This window comes from Prionailurus viverrinus, chromosome D3 (assembly GCF_022837055.1).
Source record: "Prionailurus viverrinus isolate Anna chromosome D3, UM_Priviv_1.0, whole genome shotgun sequence".
Lineage (NCBI taxonomy): Eukaryota > Metazoa > Chordata > Mammalia > Carnivora > Felidae > Prionailurus > Prionailurus viverrinus.
In genome coordinates this window covers 1,242,136-1,266,934 of record NC_062572.1, presented here as the reverse complement: position 1 = coordinate 1,266,934, position 24,799 = coordinate 1,242,136, and the positions used below count along the sequence as shown (strand labels likewise).

Sequence of the window (24,799 nt, the reverse complement as noted above, 5' to 3'; positions counted from 1 at the left end):
GGGGCAGAGAGAGAGAGAGAGGGAGACACAGAATGTGAAGCAGGCTCCAGGCTCTGAGCTGTCAGCACAGAGCCTGACGCGGGGCTCGAACTCACGAGCCGTGAGAGCACGACCCGAGCCGAAGTCGGACGCTGAGCCGACGGAGCCACCCAGGCGCCCCTTCAATTTGGGAAATTAAACTCCCATGTGTGCAAGTACCTATCGAGTAGGATCTCTTTCAGATAGTGAAGTTTTCGGGTGCCTGGAACGGGTGCTTAGTGAATCCCCCAGTTGAGGTTTTTCATTTCCAGAGTGATCGCTGAGACCCTTTTACTTGTACTTCCTGAAAAAGAAGCCGATGCAAACAGGGCGGTAGTGAGGGCTGCTGTAATGTGCTGTACTTTGTGCCTTTGTGTTGTGTAGTCTACAGTACGTTGGTGGGACTGACTTTGTTTTATGATACAGCTCAAGTAATCGAACTCATTGTCAGCTCTTCTCCTGCAAAGAAATCAGCCTTTGCTGACCAAAAGCTGGTCTCTTTGCTCTGCCGTCCTTGTTGAGATTTATGGACGTATCTGTGTGGCTTTGCCATTGTGTGTTTTCTTTTAACACCCTTTCCAGAAAGGACCATTTTTATGTTCCAAAAGTTTATATGATGTTTTGAGGACGACACCTCTGTTGCCATGAAATAGTGAATTTCAGTTCTCTCTCTGGACTCCAGCGTTGTCCAAAAGGATCAGCCCCCCTTATCTGTGCTAGCGAGGAAACAGTTCCCTTTTTGCACCTTCCTGCTGAGACAGACGCGGTAGGCCCCGGGGCGGCTGGCACGCAGCACGGGTCGCCCGTGAGGGTCTCGGGGCTCTGGCGCCCGGACACCGCCTGCCGCTTCCCCGTTGACGGTTCGAAGCCGCAGAGGGTACGGGTGCCGCCGCGCGCTCAGACCGGAGACGCGCGGCCGAGTCAGGTTGTTATGTTGCGAGTCCACCGTGAGTCAGTTTGGTGTCCTTTTACGGGAGTTAATGCAAAAGCGTTCCATTTTTAAACACCAGAGGTCACCGAGCTTATCAGCGATAAAATTCTGACAAGATTTTGAGCAGTCTTAAAAATTATGTTGCCTTTTTTTCTCAAAATATCTCCTCTCAGGTAAAGGTTGTGACAGGAAAGGATGGGCAGACTGGTACTCCCGTTGCTATAGCAACCCAGCTTCCGCCAAATGTTTCTGCTGCTTTTTCATCCCAGCAGCAACCGTTTCAGGTACTTTTCGATGGTTCTCAAATGTAGCCTCATCCCAGACTTCCCTCCATCCAGATAATTTAACCTTCGATTTACTATTTGCTCTTCAGCATTTTTGTCCAGAGCCCATTCCTTATTTTTAAAAAGTTAAAAAGCCTTCCTGCATATAAGATGATAAAATTAAGTTGCATGAGTAAATGACAACACAGACCTTAACGCATCATCATTTTTTGTGTGTCGACTGTAACGCAGTGGTAGCGCCAGCATGCATGTCATTTAACACCGTCCCGTTGAATGTGTACTCAGGATTCCTTGTGCGCTGTGTTTTAAATGTTTGGTTCTTTCTTGTGTCTCCTATCTGTATTTTTAAGAACAGTGCAAAACAGAACAAGAGAAAAAAAGGTATAAGCAGGTGGTAACTTGATGTTTTCTGCAGCCGGAAGAAACGCTGAAGGGAGACAGTCTGGAGTCATCAGGACCGTAGGCTCCGCACGGTGTCCACGGAGGGCGAACTGAGTAGCGTTAGTTTTTTGAGAACCAGACCTCTCGGTGTGCCATCGGCGATGCCAAGAACCCGAAAGCAGAGATCAGATTCTACTAGGACGGAGTGGGCGGTTCTTGGGTCTGAAAGTGCTTTCGTGTTTGTAGTGACACTGTTTTGTAAACAGTTTTTTTAGTTTTAATTTTGCTACAGTTTCAGACGTACGTGTGAGTTGCAAAAACAGTTTTTGAAAGAACTCCCTCTGTGTCCTTTACCTGGATTCCCCGGACGTGCACCTTTTGCCCCTCTGTGGTGTCTTCGCTCTCTCCTCTGTGTGTCCGCACACGTTTCCCCCGGAAGTGGGTGACAGGCAGGTGTCCACGCCAGGTCATGCGCTTTTATCCCTAATACTCAGCATCTAGTAGGGACATCGTTCCCTTGCTTAACACGGTACAAGTCGCATCAGTGCTACGACTAAGCCACGGCCCGCGTGCAGTTTTTGTCTCTTGCCTCGATGGTGTCCTTTATACGTCGGACTCTTAAACAGTGCAGGGGCACCGTCCCCCTCGCACAGTGGAAAATCCACATGCGGCTTTTGACTCCCCCAAAACTTAACTACCGAGGGCCTATTGTTGACCGGAAGCGTTACAGACGATATAAGTAGTCGATTAATATGTTCTGCGTGTTATGGGTTTTATATATCGTGTTCTTACAGTAAGCTGTAGAGGAGGAAACCCTAAGGAAGAAGAGAAAATACAGTTGCAGCACTCTGCTGTCGCCAGCGATCTGCACAGACACGGGCCTGTGCAGTTCAAACCCGTGGTGTTCAAGGGTCAGCCGTAGTGGTTTTACCCTAGAGTTGGGTCATTGACAGTGCTTGGTTGTCATGTCTCCATTAATGTCGTGGCGCGTCTTTAATCTGGGCTGACTCCTTGTCTTTTTCTTTCTTTCTTTTTTTTTTTTACTGTTTGTTTATTTTTGAAGCAGAGAGAGACAGAGTGCCAGCAGGGGAGGGGCAGAGAGAGAGGGAGACACAGAATCCCAAGCAGGCTCCAGGCTCTGAGCTGTCAGCACAGAGCCTGACGTGGGGCTTGAACTCACGAATCACAAGATCATGACCTGAGCTGAAGTCAGATGCTTAACCAACCGAGCCACCGAGGTGCCCTGCCGGCTCCTTGGTCTTTCCTGACCTTCACCATTTTTAGTTGAGGCTGGCTGTTTTGTGGAATGTCCTTGGAGAGCAGGTTGTCTGACGTGGGCCGTGTAGTGTTGAGAGGAGTGCCACAGAGGTGGCCCGTGCCTAGGTCACGGCCGTGTCGGGGCCGTGCGGTCCACGGTCCTGCAGCCGGTGACGCGCACTCTGACCGCTGGGGGAGGACGGCGTCCACCAGGCTTTTGCAGTGGAAGTTCTTCTCTTTCCTTTGGTAAGTGGTGAGGAGTTTGGGGAAGATACTCTGAGACCGTGTAAATATCCTATATCTCATTAAACTATGTTTCCAAAATCCGATTTCACCTTAAAGCTTGCACAATGGATCGTCTAGCTCCATTGTTCCTTCTGCACTTAGCAGTTGGCCGTCTGCTGTTAACGGTGTGCTTTCTATATTTGTTATGTAGGTTTTTATTTTAATCAGTGGATTATGTCACTGATGGTATTTTTTTTAGCCTTATTTAATTCAGTAAAACTCGCTCTGTTTTGTCTCTAGTTCTGTTGAGTTTCTAGTTCTGTTCTGTTTGGTTTCCGGTTCTGTTGTGTGGCCACCATGGCGGTCCAGAAACCGCTCTGTCACCCTCTCTGAACCTTTGCTCTCTGCCTCTGTGGTTTTGCCGTTTCCAGAATGAAATCTAGAGGGAGTCCTACCGCATGTGGCTTCTGTCGCTGAGCGCCCACGCTATGCCATTTACCAGTAGTCTTTTCTCGGTTTGTTTATTCGTTCACCCTTTGAAGGACACTTGGCTTGTTTACTTAGCACAGCTGCTGTCACTGTTCGTATCCAGCCTTGTGTGTGTGTGAACCTAGGCCTTTGTGTCCTGTGGGTACGACGCAACCTCAAAGGAGGACTGCGGGGTGTTGCTGAGTGTGGGTTTGATCTCAGGAGAAGCCGCCGAAGTCGCCCGGGGGGAGGGGGGCTGTTCCGTGCCACGTTCCTGCCACCCCCCCGTGGCGGCTGGGCCCCGTATGTCCTCTCTGGTCGTGCTGACATGTGTGCAGTGGTTCCAGTTTGTGGGCTCAACTGGCCGGCTGGGTATCTTCTTTGGGAAAGTCTTGAGTTTCTTTGCCGAGTATTGTAGTTGAATCGTGTGTGTCGCTGACGCGTTTGAATTCTTTGTATCGTGAATGTGAGTTTCTTGTCAGGTACAAATTTGCACGTGTTTTTCTCCTATTCTAAGGCTTATGCTTTTCTTCTTTTACACTATTTTTCACAGAGCAGAAGTTCCACATTTCGATGTGCTGTTTTACCGTTTTTTTTATCTTATGGATTGTGCTTTTGGTGTCATATCTCAACTCTTGGTTCAGCCTGAGGCCACAGATATCGCCTGTGATTTCTCCTGGAAGTTGTATGGTCCACGGTCCCCTCTGAGTAAAGTTGTGGATGACGTGGCAGACGTACGCAGAGGTTCATTTCTCTGCGTGTTGATTTCCTGTTGTGCCCGGACCGTGTCGTACACCCAGTGTTCTGCTTCCCTTGCGCTGACTTTGCATCTTGGCTGAACACGAGCCGACTCTTGTCTGCGTGGGTCTCTTTCTAGACTCTTCGGTCTTCTCTTCGTGTGTGTGTCTTTCTGCCAGTGGCACGCGTTGTCGGCCACCGTAGCTTTGTAGGAAGGCTTGAAACCAGTGTGGGTTCAACTTGCTTTTTTCAAAATTGGTCTGGTCGTTCTCATAGAAATTTTAGAATCCGCTTTGTCGCTGTCTACGGAAGTTAGATTGGGATTGTACTGAGTCTGTTGACCAGTTTGGGGAGGAGTAGTGTCTCGACCGTACTGAGCCTTCCAGTCTGGAATATGCTGTGTCTCTCTGTTTTGGTCATCTTTTGTTTTTGCCTGTGTTTTGTACTTTTCAGCATGCTGATTCCGTACCTATTTTGTTAGATTTGTAACCGAGTAGTCCGGTTTCTCTGCGGTACTACTGTAAATGGCAACCAAAAAAGAATTTGAGATGTTCCTTGCAAGTGTATAAGAATACAGGTGATTTATTTGAACCTATGTTCCACAACCTTGCTGAACTCTTTTATTAGTCTTAGGAGCTTTTCTGTAGATTCCGTGGGATTTTCTACATAGAGAATTGTGTCTGCAAAGGAGGCAAGATTTCTTTTTTCCCTGCTTATATGCCCTTTATTTCTTTTTGTTTGTTTTGCCTTATTGCACCGGCAAGGGCTTCCAGATATGCTCTTGAATGGAGTAGTAAGAGCAGACATTCCTCCCTTCCTCCCGATCTTTGGGAGAAGGCATTTCGTTTCTCACCGGTGGGCCTGATATTTGCCTGTGGAGTTTATAGACGTCCTTCACCGGGTGGAGGGTTCTTTATGTCTAGTACTGATCGCGAGTGGCTGTTGAATTTTGTCGGATGCTCTTTGTGCATCTGTTCGTGTGATCATGTGATCTTTCTTCTTTGGCCCGCGAGGGTGGTGAGTTCCGTCACATCGAGGTGTAATCTGTTGGAAGGACGTGCGCAGATCCTGAGCGTTAGGGTTTGTGGGCTTTGTCAAGTGCCCGCGTTGCCCACCTCCGCTGGGCCTCCTCGTGCCTCCGCCGTCGTCCGCTGCCCGTTCCCCTCCCCCTCTTCTATTACTGTGTGTTTTGATGGTCAAACGGCAGGTGATTTGGAGACCTTCAAGCTGGCCCTCGGGCGCCATTGATGTATTCGCGTCACTCTCTGAGCCCCTCCTTCCTTGCCAGCACAGAGCGTTTAACGTTCATCCTGTGTATTCCTCGACCCAGCCCAGACTTCGTTTCTGCACGGTTCCGGTTCCCTCTGGTGGGGAATAGTCATTTGGCCCTCAGACGCGTAGGTGCTTCTTGCAACGAGTCTGACACGATCGAAGTTAAATTCTTTACGTTTGAGATCGTGGGAACTTCTATCAGCAGTGCGTCTTTCCGTTCATGCTTAGCAGAATGGAACGCATTATCGTGTTTATGACACGTTGATAAATGTTTGCCTGAGGACGGGGGGACGGGAAGGCAAGGAGTGCCCGTCAGCTTACGAGAAACAGGTGTGCTCTCCACAGTGACACAGATGATTAAACCACTCTCACCCGCTACCACACTCACTAGGTTTCCAGAAGTGAAACTGGACAGAATCTGTTGACGTAGGTCAGTGGGATTCTCATCTACTTTTGGCGGGAATGTAGCATGGAGGTGTGTGGGAACATTTTGCGTGACCTGAAAAGGTGGACACGGGCAGACCCTTTGTCCCGTCAGCGTGCCGTGAGGAGTTCTCGAGCGTCTACACCAGAGACCAGCTACGGTAGCGTTCCCCGCAGCGCTGGTCCTAATCGCCCCCGCCTGGAAAGAACCGGACGTCCCCCGGCAGGAGCCCAGATCCGTGGATCGTTCACGCTCATACAGAGGAGTGCTGACGAGAGCCACCGGTGGGGAGGGGGGCGGCCGTGGTCCCGACGCCCGTGGGTGTGTGTGGGGCTCAGCCACACCTTATGGAGCGGAAGGGCTTACGGGAGGTTCTCTAGGAAGCAGAGCCCAAGGAGTACCTTGTGGGGAGGAGTCTGAGCTGACGGCGTCCCGTCCCGGGAGGTGCACGCTCGTGCACACTGGGCTCAGGTGGCGAGTCCCCGGGCGGGGCAGGGGGCAGGGGCGGCAGTCTGAGCCTCGTGAACAGCCCACGGGCGGTTGCTGTTACTACTCTTTTCAGCTGCGTGTGTTCATTTTTCTCCTTTCCCTTCTCCACGTTTTATTATGAAGAACTTCAAACAGAAAAGTTGAACAGTGTTCAGTGAACAGCCATAGCCCACTATTTAAATTCTCATCGATTTTACTATGCCTTTAAGGTCACATATGCGTTTTGGGATATTTTTTTGTGTGCGTGATATATTTTGTAATCAAATGTTTAAGAGACTACGAGAGGAAGACCAGGGAGTCTCCAGTCTGAATTACAGGTCTTTGAGGCAAATATGACTGTGTGTCTCAGGAAACAGGAGAATGGAGTGTGTGGGAAAAGAGTTGAAATGAAAACATGTCGCTTGTGTTCTTTGGAAAAAACATCTCAGTTTGAGTTTTATTATTTACAGCCAGTAAGTCATAGAGGTTTTATATTGTCTAATCTGTATCGACCAATGAAACGCTAGAAATAAATTTAGAATTTTCTGTGTCGCATATGTATTAATTTGCTTCCAGAAAATGCCGAGGTAGCGCTATGGGTAAGAGGTGTCCCGTGCACAGTAATACGTACACGCGCGTATATGCGCACACACGTGTTCACGAGAAGAACCCTTGTAAGTAGTAGCTCTCAGTGATTTTTCTGTTAGGAAGTGAATAATTGCCCATAATTCCATCCTTCTGACACAAAGGTGTTGTATGATATACGTCAGTTGACGCGGTGTATTTACTCTCTTTCAACCAACTCTCCTCATGTTTTATTTACTTTCAATTGTTCTCGTTTTGACAGCTCCGAACATGCCATCATTTGGAGGAACTGTAATTCACTAAACCGGTTTTCCAAGTGTAGGTTCTACCTTTGCCGTTTGGAAAAAACTCTTCAGGGGCAGCATCAGTGAATCAGGAAAGTCTGTTTGTGCTGCTTGCCGTGTGCCGTCACTTGGTTTTCCGCCGACAGTGGACACGCAGCGGCCCGGCGTTACTTGGCCCGGCCGGGACAGTTAAGCATTCTGAGAAGGGTTTAAGACGGAGTCTCAGGATGACTTTCGTTATTTGCGCCCAGTTTGAGGATTTTTATAAGAACCTGATCGGTTGCCAGTTAAACTCTCCAAACAAATACAGAGTTCTCAGTTTGTGTATTCGTTTGCTTCTAGAAGAACTTGAGGCGTAATTCTATTAGAGCGCAGTTGTTTACAAGAGAATACTGTCTTATTATTTAGATTTTTTTAAAGCCTCCTAATTGGAGATTATTTTTCAGTGATGACGGTGTTAGAGAAAATGAATAATTACAGTCCCGTAACCTTACCCTACAGATGCTCTTGATTCTTCCGTGTGTGTCCATATCTTTATGTGTATCGTCACAAGCGTGTAGGTATAGACTGTGCAGAGGTTGGCAGCTTAGCGTGCTGCCACAGACATGCCATTAGAAAGCACGAGTGCTTGTCCTGTCTGTGACGTCCTCGGTTTCCCTTGGCCACAGGTGAGCCCAGGGAGGCCGCCCGTGGAGCCTTGGGCTGAGAACAGGAGCCGTCTCGTCCACGGCCCTCCCCGCTCCCGAGTCCTTACCCCATTCTGACTTAGTTTATGGTTGGTTGGTTGGTTGGTTGGTTGGTTGGTTGAAATTGCGTAGAAGTTTCCTCCCCGGGGACCGCCAGCTGCAATGACCGCTTCGTTTCTTCCTCAGAATAACTTGTCTGTTCCTTGCTCGGTGGCAGACCATCTTTTCTGCAAGCTGCATTCCTGGTTCCCTCCATTGTTCTGTTTCTTGCCATAGCTTCTAGATTCCCTGCAAATTATGTTGTGTTCTATGGATACAGTCCGTTCTGATGTTTTCTCTTAAAATGGGGACTCAGAATTCAGTTCCATCAGAGACCGTCTCTTTTCTCTGGTTTCTGATTTTGTTTTCAAGAGTTCCAATAAATGATTGCTAACTGAAATCAGGTTTGTATTTTAAACACCTCAGCTTCTTTCCCAGTAAAACGCCCACGAAGACAGCGTAAAAGGAAGCGAAGTCATTCCGAAAGCAAGAGTTGGTGGCATTGAGGATGCCGGGACGAGAGGGGCCGGCCCTTCCTGCCCGGGTCCATGAGGAGCACGGGTGGTTTTGTTTCATGACGTCCAGTTTTCCAGCTTCTTCGTGTAGACACGCAGCCTCCCGGCACCATTTTCTGGAGGACTTTCCATTCCCTCTGGGTGCTGTGTAGCCTTGAGGACGTGACCGGGTAGCATAAGTGCGCGTCTCCTGGGCTCTGTCCGGTTTTTGTTGTGCGCCATGCTGGTCCCTGGCCCTTTCCAGGGCCGCAGAGTCTGGTCCCCTCGTCTCCTCTCGGGACTGCTTTCAGTTCGCTGAACAGCCCACTCTGCTATCCAGTGAATTCTTACTCCAGATATTTTATTTTTCAGTTCTGGAATCTCCATTTGGTTCTCTTAATAGTTTTCTTTTTTCTGGTCGAGATTTTTTCTCGTCCTTCGTTACGGTATGTTTTCTTTATGTCTCTGTGCATACTTGTTAAAGCCACTGTAGAATCCTTGCTGCTGATTCCAGTATTTGCGTTACGCGGGGTCTGTGTCCATGGACTGTATTCTGAGTGTGGCTCGTGTTTTCCTGTTACTTTGTGTTTTTGGGTGATTTTGAGTGTCACGAGCGACAGGTTGCAGACACTCGGGATGCTGTTAGGGTCTTCTGAGGAGCATTGACTGTTTTGCTTTCATAGTTACTGTGTTTGAATCTTAACCGTGGAAGCCTGTGTCCCGAGTGAGGGCCCCTGAAATCTCAGTGTGGTTTTGTCGGCCTGTGCTTGGCGTCTTTGTTTTGGCGTTGTCTTAGGAGAAAGCCAGAGATCAGCAAGAGAACTCGGGGCCTCCCTGTCTCCAGCCGTCTCCTGGGGTGATTCCCCCTTCCTTCGTTCTTCTGTGGCCTCCTGCTCTCTGTCCTGGTGGCCTTCAAGCCAGTGAGTCTCTTTGTGTCTGGTTCTGAGCTGCTCCGTACGGCACACACTGGGGCCTGCCCTCCTGCCGCAGACCTCCTGGTTCCCTTCCCCTCTTGCAGGCGTCTGGTCCTATCCTCCAGGTTTATGTCTGTCGGGAGTATGTGTAGTCCAATAGGAAGCACTTGGCCGTTACTGGAGACACAACCCTCTATCAGTTTTTTTTTTTATTTAACAACAACAACAGCAGCATTTTTTTATTACAAAGGTAGTATATGTTCATTGTAGAACGTTTGGAACATTTAGAAAAGTACACACACACGCACACACGCAAAGTACAAATTACCTGTAATCCTGTCCCCAGACGTAGCCACTGTTCACATATCGTGTGTTTTTCAAATCATTCTTTTCTTTCTTCTCCTTTCCTTCCTTCCTCCCCACATCTTCACTGAATGCAGATGGGGGTGCTACTGTCCCTTTGAGTCAGCCACTGCACCTTTCCCCACGGGAGGCCATGCCCTGCAGCGTGGCTGGTGCGGGCAGTGTGGGGCCCACCCTGGGACAGCAGGCCCCACAGCCCCCACAGGCCATCATGGGGCCCATGCCTTGTTCAGGGCATGTGTAACTTGGCCTTTAAAATGGTTGGCTAAGTAGAGTGGACAGAGTTGAATCGTTAAAAAAGAAATTAGCAACTGGTGATTGGCGAACATCGTCCTTAGCATTTAGCGTCACTGCAAGGTTGGTGCAGAGATGTGAATGCGTGGGCGCCCAGACTTGCCTGGTGCCTGTCTCGCTTGGCCAGTAGCTTTTCATTTGAACATCTTAAATCAGCCAGCCCTACGGAGTAGAACAGATGAGTCTCAAGCGGGGCGCTAACTTGCAAAAATGCCGTGTGAAGACCCAGGCTTATCAGATTGTTGTCTGTCGAGGAGGGTTTTAGGGTCATTTTCCAGGAGGAAGAAAATCGCAACCTTCCTTTTTGTTATTCAGCTTTTGTTTTTTGGGGGGGTGAGTGATGGCAGGCAGTGTGATGGACACGGAGGCCGAGCTGTCGGATTTAGGACTGGTGTTTCCCGACACTGGCCGGTCCTCTGCTGTCGCTGTTGGTGCAAAGCCCGCTCGTCTCTGGGGGAGTGTGGCCCTGCATTGATAGGAAACTCTGTTAAAACCAGAATAAGATCTGTCACAAGTGCTTTTTGTCCCTCCAGAGGTAAGTTAGAGCTTGAAGCTACTTGTTACATATAAATCTACGTCACACGCAGCGGGCAGATAATATGTCGGCAGAGACTAGTGAGGCCAGTGTGGAATAATCACGATAGTTCGGTTTATGCCCGTTCTCTGAGGTACCTACGTGATCAGAATCTCATGTTTTCATTTTCTTTTTCAGCAGCAAGCTCTCGCGGGGGCCCTTGTGGCAGGGGCCGGAAGTGTGGGCGAAGCGGACCCCTTTAAGAGGCAGCAGGCGGGGCCCCCAGCAGGTACGTCCCGGAGCCCGGGCCTGCGCGGCCTCAGGGACCCGTTAGCTTCCTGCCGTGGGAGGTGCAGCGTGACGGCCGCGTGAACGCCGACGCACGTGGCTTGGGTTCATTTCTTTGTACTTTGAAGGTAATTTTGTTGTTTTGACGACGATCAGCTGAAGAGAACACTCACGTGGCTGTGTGTGTGTGTGTGTGCTGGGGGCGGAGGTGTGCCCGTTGGATTGGGCGTGTCCGTTTTGGTTCTCTGTGCCCTGGCAGGCTCTGAGTCCTTAAAAGGACTGTGGGTAAAGCCGTCTTATTTTTCGAGTCGTTACTCATTTTCTCATACGGAAGTTTTTCTTCCAGTTACAAAAGCCCACATTTTACGTGAAAAAGTCGGGCAGTCGCGGAAGGCGTGACTCAAGTCTGCCTCTGCTGTGGCGGTACGTCCCGCACCCCGGCCACCTGCTGGCGGCGTCCCGCGTGCACGCACCTGAGGACGTGGAGGCGCGCTCTCCGTGACAGCTGACGACAGGGCCGTCGCTTCCTGGGCCGTCCTGTCCTGCCAGGGACCGCGCTCTCCCTGCCGGCTCTCGCCCTCGGGTGCACGGCGGGTCCTTTCCTCCTCAGACCTTTGCTGGCGCTCCCTTTCGTTACCACCTTTGTTCTTTTACGGTGAGCACAGTCGGACTTCTAGTCCCAGATTGTTTTCGACGTGTCCGTCACTGTGTCTGAGGAGGAAACTCCCAGAAAGGGAATTGCTCCCTGAGAGTGTGTTGGGGGTACACACGGCCCCACGGCAGGCTCGGCCTTTTTCAGGTCCGTCTGCAGTTTCTGGCATGCTCACGTTTTGACCACTTAAAAAGTTTTTTTTAATGTTTATTTATTTTTGAGAGAGACAGAGCACGAGCAGGGGAGGGACAGAAAGAGGGAGACACAGAATCCGAAGCAGCTCCACATGCTGAGCTGTCAGCACAGAGCCAGATGCGGGGCTCGAATCCACGAACTGTGAGATCGTGACCTGAGCCAAAGTCGGACGCTCAACCGACTGAGCCCCCCAGGCGCCCCACATTTTGGCTTTTTTATGAAGTACGATTACTCCTTTGGTGTTTGTTAACCCGATGGGTGCAAACATCTTTTGTTTTTCTGTGGATCTCTTCAATGTAGCTTCTCGTGTTTATTAGTCGTTCGTGAGTCCCCCTCTGCTCAGCTGTTCATGCTCTTTGCCGTTTTGTGTGTCCGGTGGCTGGCTGGCAGTTTTCCCACCAACTTGGAAGAGCTTTCCATGTGGCGGCCACATCAGCCTTTTGCCCGCACGTGTGCAGAACCCTCAGTCTCCAAGGATGTCACTCTCCCTTCGTTCCCTCTTGTATGAGACTGCTTCTAATACTTGAAGAGATTTAACGAAAAGAAATTCTGTTTGTCAACTGTACCTGTTCTGGCTTCTGGAGTTTGAGTCACATAGAGGAGGGGCTCCCTGTTCAAAGATTATAAAAACACTTACATGTGGTCTTTCTACTACTTGCACGGTTTTATTTTTATATCAAATTGCACCTTTTCTGAAAATTATTCTAGAGCAGCCTAAGAGGCCTCGGCTTGAAGCGGGCCACCAGGGGGCAGTTTTCCAGCACCCGGGGGCGAATGCAGGTGTTCCTCTTCAGCAGCTAATGCCGACAGCTCAAGGTAAGGCCCGGCGCCAGGAGACCTCCTGGCTCAGAAAAAGCGTGTGCAGAGAGGGGTCTTGTGGCCCAGCTTCGGGCTGGGATGCGCGCAGTCATGGCACACGGGGCAAGTGGTTCCTGGGGCCCGGCCACTGCTCTGAGCGCCGGTCCGCGCAGGGAGAGGAGGCCCCGCGGGCGTGCTCCCGGCCCTGGTGGAGCTGCCGTCTCCTCGTCCTCGGGCCCCAGACACCTGCGCGCTCCTTGATCGCTGCTGCAGTAGGGACCCCGGTGACCGTTCTGTTCCGCCTGATGCTAGCTTGCGAAGGTCGAGCGCCCATCTTTCCTCTCTCGCGGGCTCACTCCTGCCATTGGGTTTACGGGGCCAAGTTGCCGCCGGTCGGGTTCCCCGTCGGGAGTGTGTGATGGCTGAGGCGCGGGTCCGTGACGAGCAGCGGGTTGCTCGGGACTCCAAAGTCAGCGCTGCCGGGACTTCTCCTGTCTTGCAGGAGGGATGCCTCCTGCCCCTCAGGCCGCTCAGCTCGCCGGACAGAAGCAGAGCCAGCAGCAGTACGACCCGACCACGGGGCCTCCGGTGCAGAACGCCGCCAGCCTGCACACCCCGCCGCCGCAGCTCCCCGGCAGGCTGCCCCCGGCCGGCCTCCCCGCCGCGCCCCTCCCGCCGGCGCTGCAGTTTGCTCAGCAGCCGCAGGCGGTGGAGCCCCATGCGCAGCTCCAAGTCCCGGCCAAGGCCCAGCCGCCGAGCGCCCCTGTGCCCGCGCCCCCGCCCGGCCAGCTGCCCGCCCCACCGCCGCAGCCCGTGCCACAGGCCCTGCACACCCCGATGCCCGGGAAGGCTCAGATGCAGGCCGCCCCGCTCTCCCAGCCGCAGGTACTTGGTGGGCACCCGTCCTGTCCGTTAGAACAGGAGCAGAAGCTAAGCGTGCTCTGGGTGGGGCGTGCGCCACACCGCCGTCGCGGGGTCTGCCCGTGGCTCGCTGTCCCGCTCGGAGCCAGTCCCCCGCTCAGCGTCGTCTTACCCGGCTCTGGAACCACAGTCAGGTTGTTGAAACACCAGAGAACAGAACAGCTTTGGTCGCTGGCTGCGGTTTAGTGGGAGCTCAGAGGGCCGCGTGGCCGTTGTCCCGGCTGACGTGGCCAGCGGTGTGGGAAGGGTGCCGTGGGAGCGCCGGCCGGGCCTGCTGCCGGGCCCTCTGCGGTGCTCTGCGCTCTGTGAACCTGTGTTTGTATCCATCGTGCTCCTCCCCTGCGGGTTGCTGTTTCTGAAAAGCGTGTGGTGAACCATTCACCGTGCCCGAGGGGCGGCGGGTCCCTGAAAGTGAGTGTGAACCACTGGGAGCACTGCGGGGAGCACTGCAGGGTGGCCGGTGGTGTTCTCAGGGAGCTGTCTTAGCGTGTATGATGGAGCCCCCTGGGAAGGCTTCCCCTGCCTCTCCCCACTTCCCTTACGAACAAGGGGGTTTCCTTGGTGGCTTTCGACTCAAATGCTTCGCGGCTGCTCGAGATTGATGGTGAGGTTTGACCTTGTGTGGAAATGGAGCGACAGCAGTCACGGCTGCTTTGTGCTCGCCGCGTGCCTGCCACCGCGTGCCGTGCGGAGCACTTCGTCAGCTCTACTTTCGTCTGCCGGGCAGCCCTTTGCCGTAGGATCTTTCTCGTCCCCGTTTTGCCGTAAGAAGGCCCGAGGGGCCGCGTACCTGGGCGAGATCCCGCAGCCTGCGGCCAGAGGAGCTGCGGTCTGCACCCCGACTGCGTGCGGGGGCTCTCGTGTGGGCCCGCGTCACGGCTGCGCGCGCCTGGTGGAGGAGGGCGCTGCCGCCTGGGCAGCCGAGCCTCCCCGGGCCACCGCTTCCCTCGGAGCTTTGTGCAGGCCAGCCTCCGGGTTTGGAACGCTTGGTCTCTCTGAGCCGCATGCTGAGGTTTCGCCTGGATTCCGCGACCCGCCCTTGTCGATGAAAGGATCAGCTCCTTACAGACCCCACGGAAACCTGTCCCTTGTGCCCTGGCTAGGGGCTGACGGACCTTCCCTGTGAGGGCCCCAAATGGCAGGCGGGAGAACACGTCAGGCCTGTGGGCTGCACGGTTTGTGCTGCAGCCCCTTTCCCCCGCCGTGGACGCTGAGTGGCCCCCGAGCACACACGTGAGGGCCGTGGCCGGACCTCCAGCGCCTTCTCTCCACACGGTGCGGCCGGCGGCGGGAGGACGCTGGAGGCCCGCGCCTGCTTGGGTGCGGTGTTGCGGTCTGTGTCTTCCCGGGTTCCAGCTTGTAAATGTGGCACGTTGGCAGCCGTCGGCGCTCGGCCCTCTTAGGCTGTGCCGGCGCCTTGCCCGCCCCGCTCCTGGCGCCCCCACGGAATTCCCGCATGAACTGGGCTTTGTCTTCGGTCCGGGAGGAGGGCCCTCTGGTTGCACACGCTTTGACGTACAGAGAGGGTGTCTCACCCGACGGCCTACCTGCCATGACAGGGGCACAGGGGATTTGTATTTGCTTTCCAGAAAAAGGGTGCAAGGTGACCACTGGGTGGTTTTTAGTTTAGAAGAATCTTATACAACTAATCCTAAAAAAAAACCATAAAACGGGAGAAAGTGCTAGAAAAGGTAAAAACCAAAAGAAGCTCCCATGGGATAGCCAGCGCGTGAAAGCCCATCTGTGACGTGCTGTGTGTGTGTGTGTGTGTGTGTGTGTGTCCATGTGTGTGTGTGTGCGCACACGCGTGGGGCTCGTTCGCACTGCCGCAGGAGGGGCTCCGGCGCGCTCGCCGATGTGGGCGCACGAGCAGGGCTCAAGTCTCCTCTTCACTTCCGGCCTGTTTTCTGCCCGCCAGGCGGTGGCGTCCACAAGACCACCCGTGGACCCCGCCCAGCCTTGTCAGCGGCCCCCAGCAGCTGCCTCTTCTACCTCGTCCCTCACTCCCGCCAGCGGCTCTGGCCCATCGCCAGCACGGGCCTCCACAGGGAACAGACCCTCCTCAGCAGCCAGCAAGTCACTGTCTCCAGTCACCTCCCGTTCCCCAGGGGCAGCCGTGTCAGCACCCCCGAAACCGCAGAGCCCAGCTCAGAACGCCGCCCCGCCCCAGGACAGCTCTCAGGATAAGCTGGCAGAACAGATAGCACTGGTAAGTGCGCTTAAAACCATCTCAAGAAGGTTGTGAAATGTGTTCCAACTTGTGAAGCGCATCTGATTTTAATTTCTAAGGATGCGGTAGTTTGAAACTGAGCACTTGGTAGTGAGGATGGTCGAACGTAGTTGGTGGTCGCTTAGAAACCAAGGTTACAAGCAGGTTGTCTTTTTTTGCATTTTTAAAAAACTTTTTTTAATGTTTATTTCTGGGAGAGACAGAGTGTGAGCAAGGGGGTTGGGGGGTGGGGGCAGGGCAGAAAGAGAGGAAGACACAGAATCCGAAGCAGGCTCCGGGCTCCGAGCTGTCAGCACAGGGCCCGACGCGGGGCTCGAACCCACGAACCGTGAGATCGTGACCTGAGCCGAAGTCGGACGCCCAACCGACTGAGCCGCCCAGGCGCCCCTCGCGGAGGTCGGCTCGGGAGAGAAGGTCCGTTCTGTGCCGACATCACAGCCTGTGCTCGCTGTGGGCTGCGGGTGAGGGTCAGGAGGGCTGCCCAGGCCGGCGTGGCCGTGGCCCAGCACCTAGTTAGCACTTGCCGTTTGTGGGGTGACTAAGCGGTGTTGTTGTTAGACTTCGTCAGGGGAATCTAACCCGTCAGAGTTGGCAGGATGCCGCCGCCCCGGTGCTGCCGGCTGTCCTCTGTCAACCCTGTGGCCCTGTGTGGCCAGTCTTAGGCGATCGGTTCCTCCCCTCCCCGGTGGTTTTGGAGCAAGGGCCAGACGTGTGTCGTGTCCCTTGTAAGCGCTCTGACGCGAGCATTGGCCTGTGCCTTGTGTCCTTGATTCTGGGACGGGGCGGGGGCCTTCGACCCTCGCGACCAGTCTTGTCTTTCTTGCTGAGGCTTCGTGGACACGGGGTCAGAATTAGCGGAGTTCGCTTCTGATCATGTGCGGGACGCCCCCTCCCCTGCGCTCCCGGCAGGAGAACCAGATCCATCAGCGCATCGCAGATTTGAGGAAAGAAGGCCTGTGGTCCCTCCGGCGACTGCCCAAACTGCAGGAGGCCCCGCGCCCCAAGTCGCACTGGGACTACCTGCTGGAGGAGATGCAGTGGATGGCCACGGACTTCGCCCAGGAGAGGAGGTGGAAGATGGCCGCGGCCAGGAAGGTGGGCGAGGCCCGGTGGCCGCGTGGCCCGGCTCGAGTACGCCGCTGTGCGTGGTGGCGTCTGGACCGGGTCTCGGAGGGGGCCGGCTCCTTCGCGTGAGGAGCGTTTTGCTGTTGTCTGGAAAGCGACTGCCCTGTGGCTTCTTCCCGAGGGGCCGTCTTGGGAGTCCCGGTTGGATGGCCAGGGGCCAACGCGGTCTCCCGTGGCTCTGGGATTCGCGGAACGGGATGTAGGTTCCCTTTGTGGCCGGTCTGTCCTGGCACTTGGAGCGAGGACGCCCGGGGTGAGGCGGGGTGGGCGCCAAGCAGGCTCAGGGTCGGGAGTGGGCAGAGGCTGGTGAGCCAGTGGGCAGCTTGGGTCCCGGCCCTGCCCGGTCTTGTGGGCTGGGGTCCCCCGCCCGGTTCTGGCGGAGGGCGGGTCTCCTTCTCACCAGTTCCAGAGCAGGCACCCCGTCCTGGGGCGCTGCCCCTAGAAGGCGGTGGCGGTACTGGGAGTGTGGACAGGGACCAGAAACGGTAGGTCTCCGCATGCGAGGCAGCTGTGTCCTTGCTCGCGCCTAAGTGGCACCAGGCCCTGCTCTCACGGTGCCGCGTCACCATCTGTCCCTCAGGGCCAAGCTGTTCCCTTCCTCCCGCGCCCTCAGGCCTGGGGGGTGGTCCTGTGTGCCCTGCCGTTCACCTCCGTCCCCTCTGCTGTCCCCACGTAGGTTTGGTAGAGAGAACCCGAGAGCTTTGGAAACAGTGGGTTGTGAGCATAAAAGGTCTTGAGTCCCGTTAATGGAATTTCAGAGAAACCTGACTGCTCCTTGGGGACATCTCACAGAGGAGGGTGGGCCTGAGCGTGTGGGCACCAGGGGGAGGGGGCAGGTGGCAAGCCACCGAACCCTGCACTGTGGCTACGTGCTGCCCCTCTCACACGGCCCCGTGCCGAGGGTGTGATCAGACCAGGATGTCGCCCCGAGGAGTCTGTGTGTGGGTGGCCATCCACAGTGTCCAGCTGGCCCCCAGCTGGGGGTCCCACAGCCGGGCGTGCTCCGGCTCGTAGCGTGTCTGTTTCAGGTTCCTTATCGGCACCGTTACTTTTTTTAACGTTTGTTCATTTTGAGAGAGAGAGAGAGAGGGTGCAGGCGAGAGTGCGCCCACGTGTGAGTGAGCCCACATGGCAAGCAGGAGGGGGAGAGGGAGAATCCCAAGCAGGCTTCACGCTGTCAGCACAGAGCCTGACGTGGGGCTCGATCCCACAAACTGTGAGATCGTGACCTGGGCTGGAATCAAGAGTTGGGTGCCCAACCCACTGAGCCACCCAGGTGCCCCTCTCAGCACCTTTTTCGAGGACTGCTGGGATGATGTAAGAGCATTTGTTCTAGAAAGCAGTTTGGGATTTAAAGCAAAAGCCTCGAAAAATATGAATCACCTCCCCCCAGCATGTTTCGTGCCTTGCAATTAAATACATCTTGCTGGGGCGCCTGGGTGGCTCAGTCGGTTAAGCATCCGACTCTTAATGGGGGCTCAGGTCATGATCTCAAGGTTTGTGGCATCGAGCCCCACGTTGGACTCTGTGCTGACAACTTTCTCCCCTCTCTCAAATGACTAGACGTTTAAAATAAATAAGTGTATGTTGCTGCACTCGTGCAGCGGAAGGGATGCTTTTGTTACAAACGTTACTCCACGTTTGGTGGGAAGGTGTGAATCGCACGTCAGATGACGAAAGAAGACCGTAACACAATTTGGCGTTCTTTCTGGAGAAGAATAAGCGTGGTTAGCAAACGGCACTTTGTGGACAGTCGAGTGGGGTGTCGGCAGGGTTTTTGCTGGCGCCGCGTGTCCCCCGTGCCCTCAGATCAGGCAGAATGTGTGAGCTCCCAGCTGAGAAGTTCCTGCGCTGTGCGGACGCGCCTCCTGGGGCGTGACTCCAGGCTCTTGACCTTTCATTTGCTAGCTCGTCAGGACTGTGCTGCGCCATCATGAGGAGAAGCAGCTTCGTGAGGAAAGGGGAAGGAAGGAGGAGCAGAACCGATTGAGACGAATTGCTGCCTCGACTGCCAGGGAAATAGAGTGCTTTTGGTCAAATATTGAACAGGTGAATCCTGAAATTTAAACGAAATTTAAGTTAAACCTAACAGCACCGACTGTGCCTTCGGAGCACGTCTGACCGAGTGGCCCAGAGACCCAGGCGGGGAGAGCCCGCAGCGTGGTTGGCCGTGAGCGTGAGCGCACGGGCCCTCGTCTGCCGCCTTGGGTGCCGTGTGCTTCGCGGGGCTCCGAGGGGCTCTGCGGCGCTGCCGGTGCGTCCGTTAGCGTGGGCGCTGTCCCGGGAGATGGCTCCGCCTCGCTTCCCGTCACGGGCAGCGGGGCTCTCGCCACCCGGTGGGACGCGGGCAGCGGGCGGCTGCAGAGCGCCCGCGGCGCTGCGCCGAGAGCTCCGTCGTCAAGTGCCTCGGGGGGAGGTTGGGACGGCCGTGCTGTCAGACGCCGTGGCAGGACCTCCAGAAGCCCCCTCAGTGCCGTCTGTGTCCCACCCTTTGTGCCTATAGGTCGTGGAGGTGAAACTGCGAGTGGAATTGGAGGAGAGGAGGAAGAAGGCCTTAAATTTGCAGAAGGTTCCCAGGAGAGGTAGGACTCTCTTTAAAAGTCTTCACCGTTCCCGGCGCCGCGCTGGGACCCCCGCCGGCCCGCTGCTGGCCGACGTGGCGGCACCAGGGCGCTTGCGCGTTGGTTTGAGCATCTGCTCGGCCCGACACTACACGTCTGCCTGCGTGGCCGCTCTGCAGCTTAGCTCAGCGCTCTGAGGCACCCCCGGGCTGGCCCGCTTTTGGGGTGCTCTCAGGGTTGAGGGTCTGAGCCAGTCACCTGGGGCTAGGCCCGGACACTGGGCTGAGTTCTCCAAGGCACTCGCCCCCCGGTGGGGCCCTGCTGTGGCTGCTGGGGGGTCTCCGCGGCGCTCAGAAGCGGCTGCCCCGTCATCGGGCACTGGCAGAAGCGGCTGCCCTGGGGGGCGGGGTGGCACGGGCGGTGTGACGGCCCTCCTCCTGTTGATGAGGAAGTCGAGGCAGAGTGGTGGCCTCTGCTCAGTCCTACGGCCGTTAAGATTGTAGACATCACAGAAGACAGGCTTTGCCACCTAGCCTCCCTGTCCCTCTCCAGATCAGAGACGTCCGGAGAGCGGCCAGCGCACTTTGTAGGTACAGGGGTGCGGGCTGGTTCCCAGAAGAAAGGAGCGGAACTCACTCCTGCTGTCTTCCTCCCGTGGGGAGGTGGCAACGGGGTGCAGCCTGCACAGGCAGCGTCAGTGAAAGCGAATCATGTTCCCTGTCTCTAGGAAAAGAGTCGAGACCTAAGGGGCTTGATGTTTTGCCAGAAGCTTTCCTGGTAAGTTGAGGAGGGCTGCTGTACGGGGTAAGAGTGTGGAAGCCGTGTGCGTGAGACGTGGTGCCTGGGGTTCCTCCTCTTGTCTGGAGAAATGTGGATGCCTCCGTAGTGTGCCCTTCTGTTCAGAGTCGGTTCACTTTGGGGAAGATAAATGGTTCTTCTCCTTGTTAGGCTCCCATGGGGTGTTGATCTGGGGACATGGGAAGACATGGGTGGGACTGTGGGGTTAGTGTCACCTACCTGCTGCCCAGCGCCTTTCCTGTGCCCAGACTGCTTGTCCTGGGCTCACCAGGGCCTTCCCGGGAGCACGCGAAATGGACGTTTCTGCTTCGGTGTCCTATTCTTTGTGAATTTTATTCTGTGTTTCAGGAGTCAGCACTGTCTGGAAGGAAAAGAAAAGCTAGCACATCCCTGACCGATGACGAAGGTCTGTTCCCCGGTACTCTCTTCGCCGTCTGTGTGACGTGCCCTCAAACTGCAGGCCAGGGGCATCCTCAGTGTAGTCCGGGTGCCCGGTGGCCCAGTGACTTGTGTCACGGGACCAGGCACCTTGGAGGGTGGGGGAGGGGACGGTGGAGGAGGCAGAGCGCAGGACCTTTTGTGGATAGTTCGTTTGCGTGGAGGAGCCAGCTGGGAAGGGCGGAAGCTGGTGGAGAGAAAGCGTCGGCTAGTGACAAGGCCTCAGGGGGGCTCGTGTGCGGATGGCGGGTGGGCCCGCAGCCACCCAGAGCCTGCCTCTGTTGGGGGTGAGTTGCGGGGTTCACGGAACAGCAGGCTGGGCAGTGGCTGACTGTCGTCTGAAATGGGCGATGACAAACTCAGAGCGAACCCGAGCAGCAGGCTGGTGGGTTCTGCGGCGGGGTCAGCCGACGGACGAAAAGTGTGACGTCGCTCCGTGTGCCGCTGGGGAGGTCTGTCGTGTAATGAACCGGGCTGTGTTTCGCAGCCCGAGGAGGGAGGTGAAGTGCGGTCACTGGGTTCCTGCTCACTGAGGAAGCCTGCGCTCGCTCGCCTACCTCGAGGGGTGGAAAGGCCCAGCTCTCTGCTGGCTGGGCGAGACGGTGGCGGAGCTGGTAGCGTCTCGTGAGCAGGTGGGAAGACGCGGGGGGTCTGTTTCCCTGACACCTGGTGGGGGCCGTTTCAGTGGAGGACGAGGAGGAGACCATAGAAGAGGAAGAAGCCAACGAGGGGGCCGTGGACCACCAGGCAGAGCTGTCCAATTTGGCCAAAGAAGGTAGGCCGTGAGCGTGGTGCTGGGGGCGCTCAGGGCGCCGGAAAATGCACGGAAGTGCGTGTAAAATCGTGTGAGACTAGCGTCTCGCCGGGAAGCACGCCGTGTGCCGGCGTGGGGGTCCCACCGGGCAGCCTCGGCCCCGCTCGCCCCTGCCGTCTGCACACGCCGCCCGGCTCGCTTGCGGGACCGTGTGTAAATGGCATCGCGCGCCGGGCCTGTCGCTTCTTCGCCCGGCTCCTCTGTTCCCGGGCCTGTCCGGTGCTCGTGTGCCGCTTACGCCTCACGGGCTCTCCCTGCCGAGCCACGGCCCCGGGCGCGAACATGTCACTGACTCCCTGCTGCGTGCTGCCGGGCGTTCCGCTTGTCCCCCGTTCTGCCTCCACACGCTGCGGGAGCGCCCCCGTGGCCCGTGCCCACGCACGGGAGGCGGGTTGGCCGGTGCGCACCACGGTCCGCCGTGCAAGGCCGGCCGGGCTTGGGCTGCGGGTTCCTTCCAAGCCCCTCATGTCAGGGCGCCGGACGCTGTCCTGCCGAGGTACTTCTGCCGAGCCGGCGGGCTCCTCTTTTCCGTTTTGGTTTTGGGCTTCCTTTCTCTGTCATCTTGTGGGTGGTGTTTGTTTACCGCACACGTGCGTCCTTCGTGGTTACTGTGCCGTGGGCGCCTCCTGGCTCGTGTGTCTTCATTCTCCTCACGGGACCTTCTGAAGAACAGGCATTCTAAACCTTGGCGCACTTGAATTTATCTGCTTTCAAAAACCCTGTTTTAGCCTCAGGATCACGAGGACGTCTCCCTGTTTGTCTACAAGGTTCTAATTTTAGTTACGTGTTGATGTCTTTGAACCGTCAAGAATAGCATCTGTCTGTCGTGTGAAGACTGCGATTTTTTTTTTTTTTTTTTTTTTTTTTTTTTTTTTTTTTTAATCCCAAAACAGATCACAGCTGTCCTGGCGCCCTTTGCCAAGCGGGTCCTTGCTAGCTGGTTGTCCCAGTCTGCTCAGCCCACTCCCCTGCCCCGGCCCTGTGCTCCCCCTGAGAACCAGCTCCCCTGCCCCCCCCACCCCGTACCCCCCATGAAAACTGGCCCCCGTCGCCCCCCGGCTCCGTGCCCACCCTGAGAGCCACCTGGCTCCCTCCCCGCATCCTTCTCTGGGCAGCCTCGGCTGTCTCCGGCTGATTTAGGGTACACCTCTGATTGGCTCATCAGGCTTCAGAGGAAAATTGGTTGGGAATTTTGATATGAACGTAGTTGAGCCGGCGGGTGATGGCGGAGAACTGCATCCTTACCAAGTTGAGCGTTTCTAACCTCTGATTGTGGCACGTCCCCGATCACACAGGTCTTGGTCAGGAGCTGCCGGGCACGTTTTACGATTGTGTGTTTTTTGTTAGATTTATTTCTAGGCGTCTTAACCTTTTTTGAAGTTGCAGCGAGGAATGAGTTTGTTGGCGTTGGGAGAGCCGCGGCCGCGTGACGGGATGTGACGTGCAGCGGCTCCGCCCGGCTCACGATCGCTCCGTGGCGCGTTCCCTTCCCCGCCGCGGTGCGACCACTCTTCCCGGGGAGTCTCGGCCCCGTCTTTCCTCCTCCTGCAGTGGCACACGGAGTGGGGGGGGGGGGGGGGGGGCTGGTGCCGGGCGCCCTGGCTCACTCGCGGTCCTAAGTGGCAGCGGCTCGCTCCACCGCGCAGGCAGGCGCTCTGGCTCTTCTCGCGTCTCCCCGGTTCCCTTCCCGCATCCTTGCTGCCGTGGCTTTCTGAGCTCGGTGTCACCTACAGCTCGGAGTCCGTGTTGGTGCCACACCGTGGCGCCTCTGCCAGCGTGGGTGGGTCACGGGACCTGGCAGGGGTGGGGGGTGGGGTCCGTCAGGGCGAGCTCTTTGTGCAGAAGGTATCACCGCTGTTGTACCCGCTATTCAAAAACGGTTTTTGCTCTATTTTTGTTTGACTTTTATTTGATGTTTCATATTTTTATGTATCGCCAGTTATTTTCTGTCAATTGTGTTTTTATAGCTACACTTACTAGTTCATAGGTTCTAGCATGTATTATTTTAGAAATTAAAAAATTTTTTTATGAATAAAAGTTGAGTTTCTTAGTCTCATTTCAAAGACTCTCATTTTTATAAAGAAAAGTGTCTTAGAGCTCGTGTCAGTAATGGGCAACAGTTACTCTTTGGAAAACATCAATGTGTCTTTGGAAAGTATGTATTTTTTCCAAGGAGTTAAAGCCACGAAGCGGAGAACCTGTGAAGAAGGCCCTTTCCCCTTTGCCGCGGCCCTCCCTCTGCACCTTCTTCCCAACTGCCTGTCACCCCTGGCGTAAACTAACCCCTCTTCTCCCCGCCATCCTTTCCAGCCGAATTGCCCTTAATCGATTTGATGAAGTTGTACGAAGGAGCTTTTCTGCCCAGTTTCCAGTGGCCGCAGCCGAAGCCTGACGGTGAGGAGGCGAGTGAAGAAGAAGGTCTGTGTTCAACCTTTAGAAAACTGAACAACTGAGCCTTAAAGCAAAAGCCGAGACACGTAGGGTTTGAGTTGCCTTCGTTTTCTTTTACTCTGACGGAAGGAAAAGTGGCAAGTGTGTTTGACGTGTAATTTCCTGTTGATGTGGTTTGGTTAAACTTTATGCTGTATTTAGCTTATTTATCTTGAGAGAGAGAGAGAGAGAGCGCGCGCGCGCGTGCAGGCTGGGGAGGAGCAGAGAGAGAGGGAGAGAGAATCCCTAGCAGGCTCTGCACTGTCAGCATAGAGCCCTACACGGGGCTCGATCCCACCAACTGTGAGATCGTGACCTACGCGGAAATCAAGAGTCAGCCGCTTAACTGACTGAGCCACCCAAGCCCCACTGTTTTTACTTATTAACTTGGTAAAATTTCAGAATACCCGATCGAGTTGTGAACAGCGTAGAAATGTTTTTCTCAGATTTGTAAAAGTCATTATTTTATAGGCTTAGAATTCATCATATATATTCAGGCTACGCTAGTTTTGACTTTTTTTCAGTTTTATTACACATTCCACACAAACACACAGGCTGCACCAAAAAAAAGCCTACTTGGTCTTATTTTCATTCTACTTGTTCTGATCCACAGATACGGATTCCTGTGAGCAGAGAGGCTAGGGGCGGGCAGGACCAGAGGGAGGGCTGGTGGCCTCCTTGCTTGCTGAGTTTCCCTTTCTTGGTGGTGGGGGTAATCACTAAGCCCTTGGATACCTGTAAATCTGGTGATGCCAGCTCCTAGTCGCTGCAGAGACCTTCGTTCTCCGTTTTCACGCAACAGCTTTCCAGAGTGGTTCTACAGCTGGTAGCGTCCCAGGCGTTTCTACCCACGTATTTGGTCGGTGTTGTTAGGTAGTAGAACGGATCAAAGACAAAGCACCTACTGCGT

General features: G+C 55.1%; 1 protein-coding gene across 11 annotated transcripts in view; it reads left to right on the top strand.

The window, feature by feature from the left end:
• Positions 1–24,799, top strand: part of EP400 (E1A binding protein p400) — a 98,215-nt gene that overhangs the window by 15,432 nt on the left and 57,984 nt on the right. For 6 of the 11 annotated variants that reach the window (XM_047828486.1, XM_047828488.1, XM_047828497.1 and 3 more), the window contains 12 exons: positions 1,123–1,233; positions 10,838–10,928; positions 12,483–12,590; positions 13,075–13,457; positions 15,412–15,702; positions 16,633–16,818; positions 18,757–18,897; positions 19,352–19,430; positions 20,137–20,186; positions 20,556–20,613; positions 21,331–21,420; positions 23,770–23,877. In XM_047828486.1, coding sequence (XP_047684442.1) covers positions 1,123–1,233; positions 10,838–10,928; positions 12,483–12,590; positions 13,075–13,457; positions 15,412–15,702; positions 16,633–16,818; positions 18,757–18,897; positions 19,352–19,430; positions 20,137–20,186; positions 20,556–20,613; positions 21,331–21,420; positions 23,770–23,877 — 1,696 coding nt within the window. The remainder of the gene's footprint in view (positions 1–1,122; positions 1,234–10,837; positions 10,929–12,482; positions 12,591–13,074; positions 13,458–15,411; positions 15,703–16,632; positions 16,819–18,756; positions 18,898–19,351; positions 19,431–20,136; positions 20,187–20,555; positions 20,614–21,330; positions 21,421–23,769; positions 23,878–24,799) is intronic. The other 5 variants (XM_047828496.1, XM_047828494.1, XM_047828493.1 and 2 more) reach the window with 3 other exon arrangements.